Source organism: Schistocerca americana, chromosome 4, assembly GCF_021461395.2.
Source record: "Schistocerca americana isolate TAMUIC-IGC-003095 chromosome 4, iqSchAmer2.1, whole genome shotgun sequence".
In the NCBI taxonomy this organism is placed as follows: Eukaryota; Metazoa; Arthropoda; class Insecta; order Orthoptera; family Acrididae; genus Schistocerca; species Schistocerca americana.
The window spans coordinates 795,394,445-795,414,650 of record NC_060122.1 but is presented as its reverse complement, the minus strand read 5'-3'; the positions used below and the strand labels follow the sequence as shown (position 1 = coordinate 795,414,650).

The 20,206-nt window shown below is 37.2% G+C and overlaps 1 protein-coding gene across 1 annotated transcript in view; it reads right to left on the bottom strand.

The window, feature by feature from the left end:
* Nucleotides 1-870: 870 nt before the first annotated feature.
* The window catches only part of LOC124612661 (pleckstrin homology domain-containing family J member 1-like), a 47,201-nt gene continuing 27,865 nt past the window's right edge, over nt 871-20,206 (bottom strand). The window contains exons 3-5 of the mRNA XM_047140982.1: nt 19,397-19,566; nt 17,928-17,991; nt 871-2,415 (exon numbers count right to left, since the gene is read on the bottom strand). Of these exons, the coding sequence (XP_046996938.1) occupies nt 2,182-2,415; nt 17,928-17,991; nt 19,397-19,566 (468 nt within the window). The 3' untranslated portion in view covers nt 871-2,181. The remainder of the gene's footprint in view (nt 2,416-17,927; nt 17,992-19,396; nt 19,567-20,206) is intronic.

Sequence of the window (20,206 nt, the reverse complement as noted above, 5' to 3'; positions counted from 1 at the left end):
ATCATCCGCAGTCTATTATTTGGTTCTTGTTGATCATTATCAAAGAGGGCAGCAGTGCTAAGTAGCAACAAATAGCAGTCTCTTGCCTTTGTTTCGCTAATGAGACGATTCCCCTCTCTCTCTCTCTTTCTTGTTTTTATTGTAAGCGGCTGTAGCGCGCGCAATAGCAAGCCATGCCGCGAGCGGCGACAGGCCGTAAATACTCTTATCAGAAGCGACAAACAATGCATGACACAGTACAGTAATGCATTTTCAGCTTAAAGTGAAGTAAACACCTATAACAAAGAGAACGGCACTTATCAGATCAAAGAAAAATAAGCAATCAATTCAAACCAGGCGAAACACTTTAGAAAGGAAGGGTACCCGTATAAATACGGACGGAGCGCCAGACGCAAAGCAATGGCTACCTGGTAAAGCTTAACTGCTAAGCTTACGACTCGAACCAAACTACTATAGCTGTATCGTCATTCATTCGACCTAAATTGTCTCATATTTCAATGAACCAACTTTGTTTCGATTTGGAGGTGCGGCCTAAAACTTCTCCCCCCCCTTGAATTTCGAGTCTCAAATTTCAGGTGCGGCTTAGATTCGGGAAAACTTTTTTTCCTTGATTTCGAGTCTCATTTTTCAGGTGCGGCTTAGATTCGAGTAAATACGGTCAATGTTCTCACCTAGAATCTACTGGTTACACTCTTGAGACATAATCTGAATACCAAAATACGATTCAAATGATAACATTAAACAATCGATACAGAGTAGTACACTTACAATAATAGTAAGGACCTAAGTATGTAAAATCTAATCATATCATGACTATACTATGCTTATCTCTTATAATACTGCTGTATCATAAATATTTTTTAAATATCATAGGCTATAACTTCTACACTTTATCATTTCAAAAATACATTACATAAATAATTTCCCTCTGTTTCATTTGCCGCAAGTCTGTATTTACACTAAATTTACAGATAATTATGTAAAATATCGAAAGATGTCAGTAGGGTGTTCCATGTTTAAAAATTAACAACATCTGATATCTTTGAGCAATTACTAACTGGCATATTAAGTAGAATACTATCACTTAATATCACAGTAACAAACACATCAACTCCCTTGCATCATTATTAGGCATATTCTGCAAGTGTGAAGTTAGTAAACACTTTTCAGACACACTAGTTGCTTCATCTTATTCAATGCAGCATTGTACTAAATTAGGCAGCTCACCGACACTTAAATAGCAGGAACACAAAATTGTGATACTATATGAAATATAATTTCTACACATGTTCAGCATCACCCAAGTTATTCATTACCAAAACAAATAGTGACAGAAGTGTGAAAATATTTAATGTCTTTCTTATTAGGACAGATAAATTATTTGGTCAGAAATAGTACAGTGCACTTAAAACAATACATTCTTCAATTTAACATCACAGACCTTTGCTCACACTCTTTCCCAAATGTTTTTCTGCTCTTCACTGAATTGCTGACAATTACATGCCTGTCTCCCCATAATTTTCAGTTAAAATGTAGATAAATCTGATAGCTATATTTCCCCATTTTCAATTCACCATTTGGAAAAAAATGAGGACTGAAACATTTGGCACTTTGTTACTGAACACCTCACCATTGTGTTAGCACCAGCTCTCACACTGACACTCTTCCAATCTCCACCTCAGCCAGCCATCACCAATTTTCCCAAGGTGTTAATCTCTTAAAAAGAGAACATACTCTGCCCTCTTTCAGTCTCCTGGCCCTAAATTCCTAGCAACTGATGTGTATTTCAGGTGGGTGTATATTTCTCCTATGTAACATACAATTTATATTTTCTTACATCCAGTAAAATGCAACTTGTTAGGCAAAAATGATTGTTCCCTTTTTATCAGTTTTATCACAAAATGAACAGGCTCTGCTTAACTTGCCTAGCAATTACAATAAGGTATAGGAGATGCTGAGACCAATCACTGCCCTAGCAATTATAATAAAGAATTAAATACAAGAGATCAGCTGATATAATGTATCTTAAATGCTATGAAGGAGAATCAAGTGTACAAGAGATCTTCTGAAAATGATAATGTTTGCAATGATGAAATTGTACTCCATTCAAAATCTGCTTACTTATAAATACAGTCACCGGATGAAAAATAAATATTGTATGAGGTAAAATATATCTGTAACTTATAGTTCAATTAGATTTTGTACTTCTTGAACAGCTTTTTCTTGTTCATTGTCACTTTCAAAGAGATCCTGACAATGACTTTTGAAAGTTTCTAATGCTTTGTTACCAACATTTTGCATATGACTCTGAAAACTGGCAGTTTTTGAATGCAGCTTTTTTTCTGCAAGTGGGGAACCTGGTGCCTGGATATCTCTTACCACACCCTCATTGTGAGGATACATCAACAATGGGTCCTGCAGAAAACAAAAGTAAAGAATTAGTCAAAAGGTACATATAAGACAACAGGTGTTCGTGGAAGTTGGCCGCACTAAGAATGAATCATGATAACTGACTATAACATGGGAAAAACAGGAAACTTATGAAAATGTTTAACAACACAGAGTGAGACTTTACCAAGATTTACCATCATATTCTGAACAAATCTATGTTGTATAAATAGAGAGCTGTCTTTTCAGTACCCATCAGCGCAGTTACAAGTATAAATGTGGGGTGGTTGACGAGTTAGATAAATATTACATCATGATGAAAGATCTGTAAACTGTGGAAATAATGACATCAAGGTACACAATAATAGTATTACAGAATCTTAAGAGGGGTGAAAAACAGTACACATACAGAAGGAGATTTTAGCGAGTTGCTGCTTGGACAACATTAGCTAGTGGAGTAAAAACTATCACATCATAAAAACAAACTCTTGGCCAATTTCTACTTGAGGCATTCTTCAGAGATGGCAGTAATGGCTTTGTGGTAAAACACAATGAGAAATTATTTTTGCAAACTCCTGTTCTGAAAGTCATGTTTTAAAAACAATTTCTTATAATCAAAACAACAAAACCACAAGATTTAATATAAACAACAGATGTTACCATCTGTCCCCATGGCAGTGCCACTTTGCTCCTTAGTTCTGCTTGATACATGTGGACACAGCCGGTAGTGTTTGTGACTATGGCATCAGGTTTTCAACTGCTACCAGCTGTAATGTTGAAACAGCTGTACTGTACCAGCTTAGTGAACATGAAGTCAGTATTAAAAAAGCATTTAGCAACGAATGACAAAGATATTCATGGCCCATAGGGGTCACATACAATTTTGAATTCCCAAAGAGTTAGGAATAACATATCACGATGTGACATGAGACACGGAATTAGATGTTTACTATATGTTTTAAATGTCATTTGTCTTCAACTAAGTGAGTTGTATTAAAACTGGACTGGTTCAAGTTCATATCCATTACTACAAATAAGTAACACATTTCAACATGGAAGTCCCCATAATATGAATGAAGCTAACTTATCTTAGTTATATTGAGATTGCTGGCAGTCATAAACAAAAGCCAGTCAAGATGAAGGTTATCAATATGTTATGTATTAATAACAACCAAGGAATGAAGCTGAACTTTTACAGTTACATTGTGGCTTAATACATGTGTAGTATTTGAAACTTCCAGTGCCAACCTTTTTCAGGCGAGTAAAAAAACCCTTGAGAGGTGCAGGAACACCATTCTGGCCAAAATTAAGCCCTGACTACAACCTTAGTCATCCCATTTTTTTTCTGGGTGATTTAAAGTCTTCCATATTTGTTTTTATTATGTTCAAAACACAAGCTGGTTTCATAGCACTGCGTTCCTGATTACAACTTTAAATTTTGATGTACATGTATTGTTTGTATTCTGGTTGATTTTTACTCATAACCTTAATATTGGATGGTCTAAATGATTCCATATTTATTTTTTGTTTCGCATAAAACTGAAGCTGGTTTCATTGCGTGGTGTTCTGTGGATTACTACATGAATATTTGTGTGTGTGTGTTAGTGTTTTGCTCAATCTACTGTGTTGTAAGTATATTGCTGTATTCTACTTAATTTTCGTTCACATCTGCTTTTTGTACTTTTTTTACATTTAATGGATTGTTTAGTGTAAAGTGAATGTACATCCACATTACTTAATGCTGCTGTGTTTAGTAAACTCTTTTTATAACTTCAATGACAAAAGCATGAGACTTATATTATTTCCCTTGAAATTTTTTTTGGAATACGAAAATTATTCTCTTGCATTGGTTTCTGCTGAAATTGATCCTACCTATTAATAACACATGTGGATTTTTTAGCATTTGTATAAAAAATGCTTTATTTGATATTACATTGTACTGTGGGAGCTGAACTGGACTCTACTGAATGTTGCTACATGTTGCCCCAGATTTGATCTGCAGTTGTAATGTCTTGTGTAATGTCTTGACTATCTTTGTTCGGTTTCTCTGGTCAGAAACACTTTAATGTTTTGATAGATAATAAAAAACAAATTTGGACATTACAAGGAAGCAAAGTTGGAACACATTAGTGCACTTTTCTTTTTGTATCAAAAAAGTGATTCAAAAACTCTACCTAAACTAAAAGAATAACATTTTAACTTTTCTGGTTCCTGTCAAAATGAAGGTGAAAACTGCTGCTGCACAAATGAACCAAACAGTTGCTACAGCAACTGAAACATGTGTGTCTACACAGTTATTACTTCTGAGGCTATACACATAACTGAGTTTGTAAAGAAGATAAATAGTCTCTCTGAAACACTCAGCAGCAATGAGCAGTATCCAAAAGATAAAACAATATTTAAGTGTGCTTTGTCAAAAAATTCAACACATACAGAAATGTTATATAGCATACAGAATGAAATAGGCAGCAGGCACATTACAGATTTGAAAATATGTACAAATGAGACTAATGTGTGTAGTTTTATACAAGATTGGCAGATACCATTACAGTCTGTCTTTTTTTGTGGAAGATCTTAAAAGAAACTGACTTTAAGTGCTAAATTTAAAGGTGTTCAATCATGATGCTCTAGTGAATTTCTTTTGTTGTATGAGGCAACATGGTATTGCTAACACAAACTTGACTTTTTTTTCACATTGTACAAGCTCTGACTATGTATTGTCAATCTTAAGACTTTGCCTTTTAAAACCACAAGTTTTAAGAAATTATGAAAATAATAACATTCCACTGAACAATTTGTTTCACTTTTTGGCAAATAATGCTAGTAATTAACATTTACATGAAAGTGAGTTGCGCGGTTGTATTGACAATGATATGCCTCAGTTAGGAACTAACGCTTACTCAGATGATGAGAGTCTGCAGAAGATCGCCAGACCTTAGCTTACGAAGCAGGCTACATACTGAAGAACATAGATGACTGTGAACACGTAAAACCAGCTCATTCATTTACATCAATTAAAGACAATAATGAAGTGTTTTCTCATTTCAAATATGCAAGTGGAAACAGTAACCTCCCTGCACATTTGTATATGTGTGGTGTTGATCAGAACTGAACTCTGATATCTATGAACTAACAGTGATTATAATTTCAGTCATGTGGCTATTATCAAGGGGAGATAATTGCACTTTGGCATACGTCAAAACCTAATAATCATCTGAGGAACAGGAATGTCAGCTGAGGAACTGAAATGTAAGCTGATTTTTAGGTTTTTCCATGTGCTGAAGCCCAATTATTTCCACTTGAAAGTAGCCACATGGATGAAATAGCAATACTGAGTTTTACAAATAAACAATTTCACAGTCAAAAGGTGACCACAATGTCATTTACAAAATTTTGCACAACTGTGAACCCCACTTACAAGAAGTTAATTTTGATTGAGATTCCTCAAATAAATTACTTTGGGAAGCCACAAAAATGTTTCAGGAACACGCATTGCAGCCAGACTATGAATCCTACCCACAAAGCATAAATGAAAAATATTGTCAGCTAATAGAGTTCACTGCCAGGTCACTAGAATCAATGTTGTCATTCTTCTTTTGTGTCATAACACGAACACTGCACTTCTTATATTTTGGTGTTCTGTGAGCAACAAATCTTAATATTTAGTTTTATAAGAAAGAGATATCATAGCAATGCACTGAACAAAGATTTGATGTCCACACAGAAATGCTTGACTATACAAGAAAAATCTCTCAAGAAGGTGCTTAACAGGTGTCACAGTTCAGTTTATGCTACAATATAGCTTTCTTGGTAATATTTATCACAATGGAATGCAGTAAACTGCAAGTGGTCAGAATTTAGTATGTAGTTGCCAATCTCAGTTGTGGAGGGAGGGAGGGGACAGGAGGGGGGGAAAATGTCTCATCCACAACAAGGTCATTAGAAATGGCTCAGCTGTGCAGTAACATTTATTAACAACTACCTTAATAAATTTTATGATGCAAAAGAGACTGTGTACTATAAACTGTACATGGTTTAGGTGCTAAGCCAACAATTTAAGAAAGCAAGATGTCAAGTTAATTTTATTAATGGCTCCAGTACCTGCATTTCAGCTGATACTATGATGGAGAGTAAAGTAACTGGTTTGTTAGTCCCATGTATCAAATTTCTGATGTATAATGGTGTTGTGTCCATAGCTAAAAGGCCAAGTCCTGTAAGAAATACATAAAATAAAAACGGAGCTTTGGCATGGCTGAACCAGCCACAAAGGCCACACGTTTCTGCTCAGAGGGGTGCAACATGGGAGGCCTATAAAATAAGTTATTTGACAGGAATTATGAGGTGAAGTTCTTGGACAATAAAAGAATGAAAAATGTGACAGACTCAATAAGGCAAAGCCTGGAAACTATAAAGGAATGGTGTGTGTGTGTGTGTGTGTGTGTGAGAGAGAGAGAGAGAGAGAGAGAGAGAGAGAGAGAGAGAGAGAGAGAGAGAGCGCTCTTAGGCAGACTTGTGGCGGGGACTATGCTACACCATAGAAAGAGGCCAATGAAAGACTCAGGACTTATTCTGTAGGCCTGTTGAGAGAGACTTCCTGTCCCCTCTACTTATTCTCTGAAAGATTGTTGAAGAATAACTAACCAAGTTAGCCAGTAAGGCACATCATGTCAGCGACAGGCAGCATTGAAGGGGAAAGTGAAATAAAACTTGTGGACCTACTGTCCACAGGTACAAACAAGTCAGTAAGTAGAAGTTGGCAGAGGACACATAGTAGGCAGTAGGAGTCAGAGTTACATGCTAGGGTTAAATTGCAAGGCTCTTTTGATCTTATATGATGATTTCTGTTAACAGATGGAGCAGTGATAAGCAGTCACTGTCTCTGTATAAGAACTTTATTTCAGTGTGGAGGCACCTCAGTTATGAAAGTCACTCTGTTAACTGACATTCAGTATAAACTTTAAGGTTAAAATTAACTTTTTCTGTGTTTATTCTCCCTGTCATCATTCAGTCACCTACATCAGCCTGAAACACAAACCCCTGACACTCTACCCTGGTAAAGCCCACACTCTGGGTCAACTGAATAAAACTTTGCAGACACAACTTAAAAAATTGTACAAGCTAATCATTTACAGGTTTGTAAATGACTACTTGTTATTGGTCGGTGCGTAAGTTCGTAACATTTTTCAACAAGTTTAATAAACACAATAAACACACATAACAGAGTCTTTAGTCATCAATAATATATTATCCTTCACTATTAAAAACAGACTTCCAATGCTGGGATAACTTTTTGCTCTGTGAATGTAGAAATTGTGATTTCTGAGGCCAACTCATCTATCCATGTTCAGAGTGCATTTTCACCTGCAAAAAAAGTTCCTTTAAAGTTTTTTGATAAAGAGCGGAAATGATGAAAATCTGAGGGTGCAAGATCAGGTGAATCAGGGGTTGTGGAATGACTTTTCAATCCAACTCCTGTATAGCGTCTTTTTATCTCAGATGTTGACAATAAATGTCAGCAGTGACGGTTACACCTTGGGGAAGCAATCTTTAGTACACTACACTGTTGCTGTCCCATCAGACATCTAACATTATCTTTTGTGGCTGCACATAGGCATTTGTACAGAGAGTTGCTCTTTTGTTTGGGCGCAACCATTCCTTTCTTTTCCTTATGTTAGCATAACAACACCATCTCTTGTCCCCAGTAACAATGTAGGATAGTAATCATTGGTGTCGTGCATGAGGCAATTGATGATGAACAAGTAGTTGTGCACATATGGCTACCTGCTGATTTTTGTGATTTTGTCTGCACTACCAACACACAGAATTTTTTAACCTTCCTCATTGCATGAAAATGTTGCACAATGGCCAAATGATCACAGTTCATCACACTTGCCAGTTCTTGAGTACACTGACAAGGAAAATTGTGGATTAATGTGTTTAAATGATCTTCTTCAAGCTCTGAATGTCTTCCTGGACATGGAGAGTCACTAATGTCAAAACAGTCCCTCCTTAAAACAAGAAAACCATTTCCTGCTGTGCACCATTCAATGGCATTATCCCCATATATGATGCAAATGTTCCTGGCTGCCTCCACTTTTGTCATCCCTTCACTGAACTCAAACAGTAGAATGTGCTGGAAATGTTCCGATTTCTCCAACTGGCACTCAATTTTCTAGGGCCATGGCTCCACTCACTATCTCCAAATGACAAAATGACAATACATAACCTCAAATAGCAACAGTGAACTACAAATACAAAATGACAATTGATAAACAAAGCCATAGCAACTATGAACTGTTGCAACAACCCAGTATTATTCATCTGTGACATAAGAGATCAACTTGACAACCATCTTTGTATCATTTAAAGAAGTGACTAATTCCAGTGACAGAAATAAAATTGTAGATCACCACCACAGGGCAATAGCAGTAACAGTCTCATGTTCGAAGACTGTCGCACGTCTCCTCACGACGATGATGTGGCATCACTCTTGACATTCTACTGTAGCTTTCTGCAGACTATTACATGAATAGCAACAGAACCAGGAAATCTACTGAACCACATTTCTCATAAAAAAACTTTGACAGACTATCAGGAATGACACAATCAAATGCCTTGATAAGTTGCAAAAAGTCCTAACTGGTGATATTTTTATCAATCATTTAAAAAGTTTATTATATACTTGGTGATTGAGTGAATGTCCTATATTAGCTCACATGCAGATGCTTCTACACCCTTATCTAAAAAGAAATTACATATTTCTTTATTTATTAATCTATAGTCAGTTCTAAGAGGAAACACTATTTGTCCACAAAGAACTTGCATGAATTAATTTATGACCACTTACTTTAAGATTTTCTATCCCTTTGATTACACAGCGCTCAAACAGTAAGGTGTTACATACTGCTTCAGTGGAGTGATATGTATTCTTAGCAATGAATATTGTGAACAAAATAAATAAAAAATAATAAAAAATAACTATAAGACAAATTATAGAGGACAGCACAAATCTTGTGTGGCTTTGTTATTTTATTTGCTTATGGAGAACCATACTGAGTAATGATGCAGGTCTTCAAGATGGGGCCAGCAACTGCGGTGACTTCATGAGATAAGGTATCTGCGTATGAGGTATCTGTATGAGCTCATAGCATCACTAGCCTACTTTGGAGAAACACAATGCAATCACAGAATATATCACTCTGACAATGGCAACAAGTAATGAACGTATGTAAGAAGACAAACCTAGACTCTGTAACATCATAGATTAAGGGTCGACCTTTGACAGCAATCGCACAACTTGCGTATGGGCTGCTAGACGCCACCGCGAGCACTAAGAGTGCATTGCGATCGCAGGCGCGCGTGTTGCATACGGGCCGCAAGGTGCCGCTACGAGCGCAACCGTATATAAGTGCCGGCTGAGTTCGGCCAGTTCTCATTTTGTTGGCATCTAATTTTTGCCTATTCTCTTATTTGCTTAGTTGCTTAGCTCTTATTCGTTTATGGCTCATGTTATTGTGCTCTCTTTCAGCCATTCTGATTGTTTTGATTTAGTCCCAATTGAGAAGTGCTCATTTTGGCATTTCACTTTTGCATATTTCTCATTTTGCTAATAACACGCTCCATAGCTTTTTACAGTTGAATGGATTAACATAGTCTCATGTACGGTTTGCTCATTTCAGCCTGTTCATACTTTGATGTTCTTTAAATACTGTAATAATTATTGGAAGCATTTCTTCCCTTCAACTTGGGTAAAGTACTCTCGATGTAGGATTTGTTCTGTGACACAGGTGTAAGGTTTTGAATATAAATTATATACGAAACTGTGCTTTAAAAGGAATTTACTTTTTCAGTTTGTACTACATCAGACAACAATTTTGTGATATGAGGGAGAAATTTGAGGGGCAAACCCATGGAAATAGTCTTAAGTGATCCCCTTTAAAAATAAAAATTTGTGTGACACTGAAAGACGTGACACTGTAGGCACCGAAAAAAAAACCACAAACATACACACAAAATTCTAGCTTTTGCAACCAACGGTTGCTTCATCAGGAAAGAGGGAAGGAGAGGGAAAGACGAAAGGATGTGGGTTTTAAGGGAGAGGGTAAGGAGTCATTCCAATCCCGGGAGCGGAAAGACTTACCTTAGGGGGAAAAAAGGACGGGTATACACTCGCACACACACACACATATCCATCCACACATATACAGACACAAGCAGACATATAGTGGTCTTTAAATATGTCTGCTTGTGTCTGTATATGTGTGGATGGATATGTGTGTGTGTGCGCGCGAGTGTATACCAGTCCTTTTTTCCCCTAAGGTAAGTCTTTCCGCTCCTGGGATTGGAATGACTCCTTACCCTCTCCCTTAAAACCCACATCCTTTTGTCTTTCCCTCTCCTTCCCTCTTTCCTGATGAGGCAACAGTTTGTTGCGAAAGCTTGAATTTTGTGTGTATGTTTGTGTGTCTGTCGACCTGCCAGCACTTTCATTTGGTAAGTCACATCATCTTTGTTTTTAGATATATATATACGCGCGCACACACACACACACACACACACACACACACACACACACACATATATATGTCACAAATCTAAAGTTTTATTTATTTACTTACTTGCTTTTATTTTGTCATGGAGTCTAGATGGCAAAATACTACTACTAGATTGCGAATGAAACAACAAAACAAGTTTTAGAAAATAGTAGCAATATTAAGAAACAGTGGGCAGCACACTGTAGCCAGAGATAATAAATGTGGACTCCTGTAAAAGAACTACACGGAGTGATGAACAGTGGACTACTTGAAATAACTGCACAGAAAAAGAAGATTTCTAAGAACTTCTGGATGGGACAATGGCATGATTTATATCAGAGAGCAATAGACTTTTGTGAGTAATGTATGAAAAAAAAGAAAGGGAGATGAACTTTTGTAATCATACGTGTACCAGTAAAAAATAAGAATTTTCGAACTGGTTGAACTGGCGAAAGTAAAGGACCAACAAAACTTGTATCTTAGGTTTAGTAATAAGAAAGAAAAAACAAGTTTATGTTTTAATGAAAACAAACATTTAATTTCAATTGCAATATCACCTTACGCAAACCGAAATCTCTTCATTTTTTGAATATATATTCTTGCTCAAAGCAAGAGTCTGAGAAACAAAGATAACTGTCGGCAGACATGTACAATACGTAAAGGTGGGCCCCAGATGAAGGAACAAAGCAGGTATCAGTGTTGCCTTTACAGAGACTGGACAGTCAGGTGCAGTGTTAGTCAACAGAATCAGACACAGCTGTGGGAGGCAGACTGTGCAACCTAAGTGCCAGTGGTGTGGACACTGTTTATCCTTGTTGATGATGGTAGACCCACTAATAAATAAAAACAATTATTTATCATGAGAGTTATGCAATAGCATGACTTGTCTTCAAGATGGAATGAGGACTGCAGTAACTTCATTAGGAGAAACTAACCACGTGGATGTGATACAGAAACACCATATATCACTGACCTTCATTGGGAAAGAGTATCATCCTCAGAATAAATGAAGGCAAATATGAGAATAATTGTTTTGGTGCTGAAACAAATGAATTAATACATCGATCTGTACTGCCAATCTGAATTCTGAGTATGTACGTAGTGTTTCCAAGTTACGTACGATGACTGAAGTCACACAAGATAATAATCAAATAAGGAGAAAAAAGGAAAAAGCATTGTAATCTTTAACCCCTGTGATCAAGGAAAGTCAAATCCAAAGTCTGGAAACCAAAAGAACAGTACAAGCACGTGCATAAGCATCTGAGATGTAATTCTTCCCAAGCTCCATCTGAGACTCGCATGGCATGAATCCTTAGAAAGTGTTACAGTGGAAAGTACCCTTTCCATGACCATTAGAGGGCTTGCAGAGTATAGATGTAGATGTAGAGATATCACTGTTGAAATTTTGCATTTTTGTCTGGTGAAACTGCCTTACTTCATTTTTTTTGAATACATATATGAGGACAATCTTTTGATTCCTTCATGGTACTAGCAAATTCCTTTTTATTGCTCACACATATTATTATGGCTACTATGGATGTCTTCTGCTGTTTTCACCTGTTTCTTTCCCCTTACAGAGACTTCTTTCTCTGAATTTTTGATGCTACAGTCACAGGTTTTCTTCTAAATTTCCATTTCTTAAAAAATGTCATATTTCAATGAAGGTTTTCGATAAATTTATTTCTAAGTTTTTAAGAAATCTATTGCTTTGTCGCAATTATACCATGGATAAATGGTGCTATCCAAAACCGTTGAGGGGCAACTGTGGTGCACAATGAGCCGTAGATGACCAGAGTGAATGACAGCTGTGGGGTGTGTATGGACAGAGAGGCAGACATGCAACTAATGAGCAGCTGACCACACAAATAAACCAAGGGGCTACCAACAGTGTTTCCTCAACAACCATACAGCAACCATTGCCGCATATGGGCCTTTTCACCAGGGGCCTGATTCACACACCCATGCCGATGCTGTTCATCAGCTGTGAAGGCTGGAGGTTGCCTGCCAATACCACAACTGGATATCCACTAAGTGGCGACAGATGGCCTTTCCAGACAAATAATGTTTTATGCTCCATCGGATAGACGATTGTTGGCATGTATGGCATGAAACATTTGAAAACAAACACCTGCAACAAATGTCTGAAGGCTCCAAGCCAGAAGAGGGAGTGTTATGGTGTGGAGACTGTTTTTGTGGCACTCCCTGGGTTATGTCATTCTGGAAGGCACGGAGGATCAACTCAATTATGGATCTATCCTTGAGACCATGTCCAATTATACGTGTAGTTTGTTCTTCCTCGTCACAATGGCACTTACCAGCAGCACAATACAATGTGGCACACGGCTCACAATGTACATGTGTGATTCAAAGAGTGCCAGTACGAGTTTACTGTAATCCCCTTGCCACCATACTCCCCAGATTTAAAACCAACTGAGAATCTGTGGGATGACCTTGGTCAGGATATACTTGCCACTCATTCTCAACTGAGAAACCTTGTGCAGCTGGCAGTGATACTAGTGCCAGCATGGCTCCACTTTCCTTTTGATACTTTGCAGAACCTCACTGACTCTTCCTGCATGTCTTTCACAGAAGTCCACACAGCAAAAGGTGGTTATTCAGCTTTTGACAGGTGGTCACATTAATGTGACTGCTCTCTCTCTCTCTCTCTCTCTCTCTCTCTCTCTCTCTCTCCCCCCCCCCCCCCCCCCCCTCACCGCGCGCGCGTGTGCGCGTGCGTGTGTCTCTTAATTTGTGATGTGATGATAAGCACCACAACCCCATATTAGTGTTCCTGATGGGGAAAAAAGCCAGAACTGCAAATTTTGGGATTTGGTTTACGGGGTTTTCACTGCCATTAAAGCAAAAGTATTGCATTCATACTTCTAAAATATTTAGAAAAGCATTAAAATAATGTTGTAACAAGTTTAAACATTAACATCTGCACCCCTGCCAGCCCCTTGGAAGGTCACAGTACCAGAACCTCTTTTTACAAGTCAATCACTGTATCACTTGGGCAAATGTGTAACGAGGGACAAATTTTCCTCAGCTATTTTCTATTTCTTTGGATATTTACAGAATCATACTTCTATTTTTTGTGAAAAGCAGCTGTGATAACAAATTTTGACCTACAAAAATCTTGAGACACATGTATTCTTTTATAACCCATAGTGTGCCTTCTTTTTATGTAATATAATCATATTTTTATAAAATTTCTGTAATATCAACTGCAATGGTTTATGCGTGTATGTATCAACCTCCAATGATCGAATAAGAATCTTATTGTGTCATAACATTGTGTGGGAATAAGCCACCAATTCATATTGTGCTATTCATATTTACGTAACTATTCTTTGAAGGGGAAAATCTGTGTATTGGATCTCAACTTAAACATGGATAAATGCCTTAGACAGGGAGTGTTGTACCAAGCCTTCCCGGAATGCTGTTGAACTAGCAGCCCAGAGATAATGGATACAGTGGAGGCTTTTGTTTCTCTTTATGGCCTCAGAAATGTTACCTAGTCAAAACTAGTTTAACGTTTCAAACATTTACATATGTTGTTTATATGTGATTAGATATTGCTGTAAAATATGAATATTCTAATAACTCTGAGGAGAGCCCTTAACTGCACCTCAGTGAGGATCCTGGGAACCAACCAAGTTAGATTCCAATGTCTAGTCCAGCGGATTACGTCATGCAACTGCTGGTGCATATAAGGCAGAATGCTTTATGGGTAATAAATATGGATGGGCTGATAATGCTCCAAGTTCCTGGGAGATTATATATTCCTGCTCAGGTGAAAGAGTATTGGGATTAATAGAATGAGGGAGCTCAAACAATGACTTCAGGCCACATGGCACAAGCAGCAGTTCCAGTGCCTGCTTCTCGCTAAATTTTTTTCTATTCACGTGAGCATCAAACTGCAAATTCCAAGAAAAAAAAAGGAAGTATACATAATTGGAACAGAACAGACAAGTGCACTTTCGAAACTCATGGCAAACAACAGAAAAAAAGTAAATATGTACAAAACAGAGCAAATCAGTTACTCTAGTTTAGCTTAAGAACAGATGACATCAAATGCATCAGGAGTTGCTGACATGGCATCCTCGAGGCTGTCAATCAGGACAGGAATATATGTGTTGAATTGTCTGGACCTAACACAGATACACAGGCTACACAAAACTGGGTAAGTATACAAAGCTATTTTCTCAATGGAAGAAACTAGCCCCTGTCAAATGTCACAGTAGAGCAACCCGTAACTGAAACACACACAGGACATCACTCAGAATATATTTTGATCTGGCATTTGTTTTCCAAAATTCAGATACATTGTTGCTGTCCTCACATGGTTTTTCACTTTGACGTTCTAAGTCACTCACTCTATTTATTAAGCCAACTCCTGTATTTTTGACTGTCTGAATTTTATTATGCAATTGGACTCTAAAGTCACAAGAGCCCAGAGGACAAACATATCCAAGGTACACATGCCAGTTCGAGAAAGTCTCAGCCTGCCAGCTGACACAAGCCCTATCTACAAACCCAATAACTCTGATCATAATTACACCAAATTATTATCATTAATATGATGAAGTTAATTGACTTCATACTGATTTGATAGATCTGACTGCACTCAATTTATTATATTTTAAACGCAAGTAAGGATATCTCCACATGCTTAATCACACTTGCTCTGCATCCGCATTCATTGACTGAACACCGTTTGAATCGATTGTCACTGCTGGTAGGTCCTTCATGGCCAACTTTAATTTGAAAGTCATTCCCTGAATTGCTAAATAGTATCAGTTTAATAAATTATAAATTCATAACATTTATACCTGATCATGCACAACATGTGGCTCAGGATTGGTATCTGTAGACTATGTACGAGTGTAGTAATATTGTGTGCTTTGTGTACATATTGTTTGCAGCTTTGTAAGAAGGGACTTCAAAAAGTAAGTTACACATTCCTATAGCTGGCTAAGTAACTTTTACTGAGTGCTGCACTACACTTGAGTGTGACACAGTTCATGACTATTTTTTGTCACATTCACTTAGTCTCTGTAAACAATGGTATGAAAGCTCTACCAATTGTTCAATTTCTCAATGAAAGTAATCCACTATATTGTCAAGAACCCATTCAAAAACTGATATGTTTGCATAAAAGATTGAAATTGCAAACTGAAACGTCTGGACTGTGTGGTGGATGCTTCCAAACTTTTCATCTAAAATAATGAAGCAAAGTTCATTGTGGTGTGGCATCGTCATGCTCGAGAACAACACCTTTCGTGATTTTCCACACATTCTGTTCTTTATTGCGTTACACAGTGACATCACTGTTGTGTAGTATGAACTGGCAATAATGGCTGTGCCCTTTGCCATATACTCTGTGTATAAAACTCCCTCCTAATCAACTAAAATGATGGGGATCATGATCTTCCCTACTGATGATACTACTTTGCACTTCTTCTACAGAGGTGAAGAGTTATGCCTCCATTCTACTGATGCTGTCTTTGTTGCAGGTGTTAAACATCAAATATGTGTCTCATCACTTGTAATGATGCAGTGTAGGATATCGTTGCTTTCCCAGAGTAGCATTCAAAGAAATGCAGGGATGCCATAAACCTCGCACTTTCGTGTGTAGGTGACAGTGATTGCAAAACTCAGAATGAGCACAATTTCCAATACTGCAGACAATCTCAGACGAAGGAATGAGCACTTCTTACTAAGATGTGTGTGTGCTGAGCAAGGTCTGTGACAGTCACTCTGTGACTGCTGCAAATGGTTTCCTCAATTACCTGGGCACTGTTATCTGTGATCAATGATAATGACTTTCCTTCCCAATCAGCATTGCCCACATCTGTGTGGCCTTTATCAAATTGTTGGCACCATTTCACTATGACTGGGCATGACATTGCATTTGGTCCACATACCACCAGAATTTCATTGTGAATCTGTGTGAAGTTTAGATGTTTGGCACACAAGATTCATACTGTCCCACACATTTCAACTTTTGAGTATGTTTCCAATTGCTGCATAATTTCATTCACACACTGTGATACACCTATTTCATCCATACTGCAGCAGAACATTTCTCCTTTTCTCTGTGCATTATCATATTCTATGACTTGTCCTGCGTTATAGAACTTACTTTGTACAGAATGCAATCTGATAGCACCAAATAAAATTCAAATCAATTCAGTAATTGTTCCCTGACTGTACATCTATGTACTGATTATCTTTGTTCATAGCAAACCCTCATTTATTTGTAGCAAATCAAATTCAATATGATTACAACAACAGGAATCAAAATAATTTTATGCTACCTACTCATCATTTAAATCTTTGTACTAAAATTCCACAGTATATGAGTATGAAAATTTATAACAAAGTAAAATGGAAAGATTTGCTCAGTAGTGCTCTGGGAAAAAAAAACTTGTGTGACAGAAATATTATTATTCAATTGAAGAGTTCATGGAAGGCAATCTGAGAATTTGAGAAGAAGAGAACACATACATCAGACCACAGTTTGTTACTTTAAAAATTCATCAATTATGTATCAAGTACAGTGTATTATATAGTTAATATAATGGAAGGAAACATTCCACGTGGGAAAAATTATATATAAAAACAAAGATGAGGTGACTTACCGAACAAAAGCGCTGGCAGGTCGATAGACACACAAACAAACACAAACATACACACAAAATTCAAGCTTTCGCAACAAACTGTTGCCTCATCCTGATGAGGCAACAGTTTGTTGCGAAAGCTTGAATTTTGTGTGTATGTTTGTGTTTGTTTGTGTGTCTATCGACCTGCCAGCGCTTTTGTTCGGTAAGTCACCTCATCTTGGTATTATATAGTTAATATTTTAAGAAAATCTCTAAGCCAATATTTGTGTTTCGACAAGTCACCTATACATTAAAAGTCACTAAAGCATCCTCACATAAGTTTACAATATTATTGCTTAAAAATGTAGAGAAAACAAAATATATATATATATATACTCACTTTCCCAGTCAAACTGTTGAGTTTAGTTTGAAGCAGTATTAGCTGTGATCTCCAGTACTCGTACCTACAAATTATGACTTCATTTTATAAAAGCAAGTCTGCAGGCTCTTTTTCGTGCAAAACAACTTTAAACTGCATCAGTTTTACATATGAAACTATACACAAATGAAGAAAAAACATCTCATAAAATGAACTTATAAATCATGTAAACATCAACACTAACAGTGTGCTTTAGAGGTGTTGATCCACAGAGTTTAATACACAGACTACACAAAAGGCATGGCGACAAAGCAGGTGCTGCAAGATGGTTCCACTAAACTGTAAGATGGTTCCACTAAACTATTCAACTGTTAGCAAATTTACAGTTATCAGCTGGGCACCTGATAAAAGTGATGGTACATCTCCAAAGCTGTGCATAAAATGGCATATTTTGATCTGTTGCACACGTAGCAATTATATGGGTTCTACCGTACTCTACCACACAACTGATGATAATTAGTGAGAATTCTCTCAGAAAAATCACACGGTTCACTTACTAATGTAGTATCAGAATTTAATGAGTTACAAAATGTATTACAGGACAGTCAGATTCCCCTAAGGTCTGATATTACACTGTCTCACATGCCCATCTGCACTTTTTTGCTTCACACAGATATGAGGAATGATGTGGATACTACTTCCACTTATAATTCTGTTCAGATAAGCTACTGGCACTCAGAGAAAAAAAGCAAGCCCAAATCAATATTTGTAAGACCTGTGGGAAATTTCAATCAAGGGCAACCTTGTTGCTTGATATTAACTCAAACATATATATGACATGGTTAACAGATCTATAAATAACAAATTTCTCGGACCACAAACACTTGGGAGTTGTGCATAGCTAACAATCTGCCAAGTTGATTCTGTATCACTGCTACAGTCTACTGACCCATGGTTTTTAATACAAAAGTTGAGTACATATATCACAAGTTTTGCCCTGCCTTCCGTTTACTGATATTCTGCAAAATGCGTAAACCCGAATGTGCCAGAAGGAGTGCAAAATATGTGCCACTTCAAAATTGATGTAAGTCAGTTTCTAAAAAAAACTCCCTTACTCAACAACACTTACAGCAAATGCAACCATTCAAGCAGAGCACAAAACCAAATGAGACAATGTCATAAGCCTGGGAAGAAAAAATGTAAAGAAGAGAAAGTGCACTGCATGCCAGTCTAGATTAAGCAAGATGGACTGGGGAAATAGCACGACGTTGAGAAAGAGGTTGTACATTGGAATATGAACAGACACTAAGATTTCTACACAGTTTAGAAGATCTGGTATTAAAACACTTTTAAACTAATGTCAAGTCAGCACGAAAATTAAAAGGCGCCACCGATGATAAATTTTCCATTTTTGTTTGATCCTTTTAACAATACTCAATAAAAACACCTTACATTTTAAATATGAATTTTCACAGAGTCAATGTACTTACGATGCATGTTTCATTGCCATTACCCACTGGTTAACGTGGGACTCAGATCGGCCAGAAAAGAAATGCTTTTTCTCTGGATCATCACGAAATATCAATGAAAATGAAAATGGTACACCTGTACTAAGTTCATACTGGACATTTGAGTTTTCCAGGATGATGACACCCAAAGGCTATAACAAGAGAGAAAAAAATAATTGTAACATTATAGTATTTATAGATTTAAATCGGTATTTTTTTAAAAAGGAACATTTAGTGCTGATATATTCAACAACAATTAATTCCACAAAAATATTAATTTGGAAAACATACATTGGCTTTTCAGTAACAGATTCTCTCTCTATATCATTCCCCGCTGCCCTATATTTTACTTCAATTTTTGATCGGAACTACATGTTTAACACACCACAAAGTCAAAAATATTATATATTTGACAAATTTTGCACATATGAACAGCACCTGGCCTCTTACCCTCCGGCAGCCGCCATGGGTGTTTAATTGCATGATTGCAGTGTTATTGTGAAATTCCAGCGGGTACCAGAAGTGAAGCCACAGGAATGTTACTCTTTACTACAACGAGACACCAATGTGTCTGCAATTCCGTAACAAAATAAATTAGTCGAAAAGGCCTTCTTGCATAACAAAGTGTATCTTCAATTTAGTGGCAGCAATGTAGGGCAAAATCTAAAAAACAATTTGGTGCTTTCACAAGTGGCCCTGCCTTTGATAGGGTACATATGCCTGTGACAGGACTGGAGGAGGAGGAGGAGGAGGAGGAGGTGGTGGTGGTGGTGGTGGTGGTGGGATGAAGGG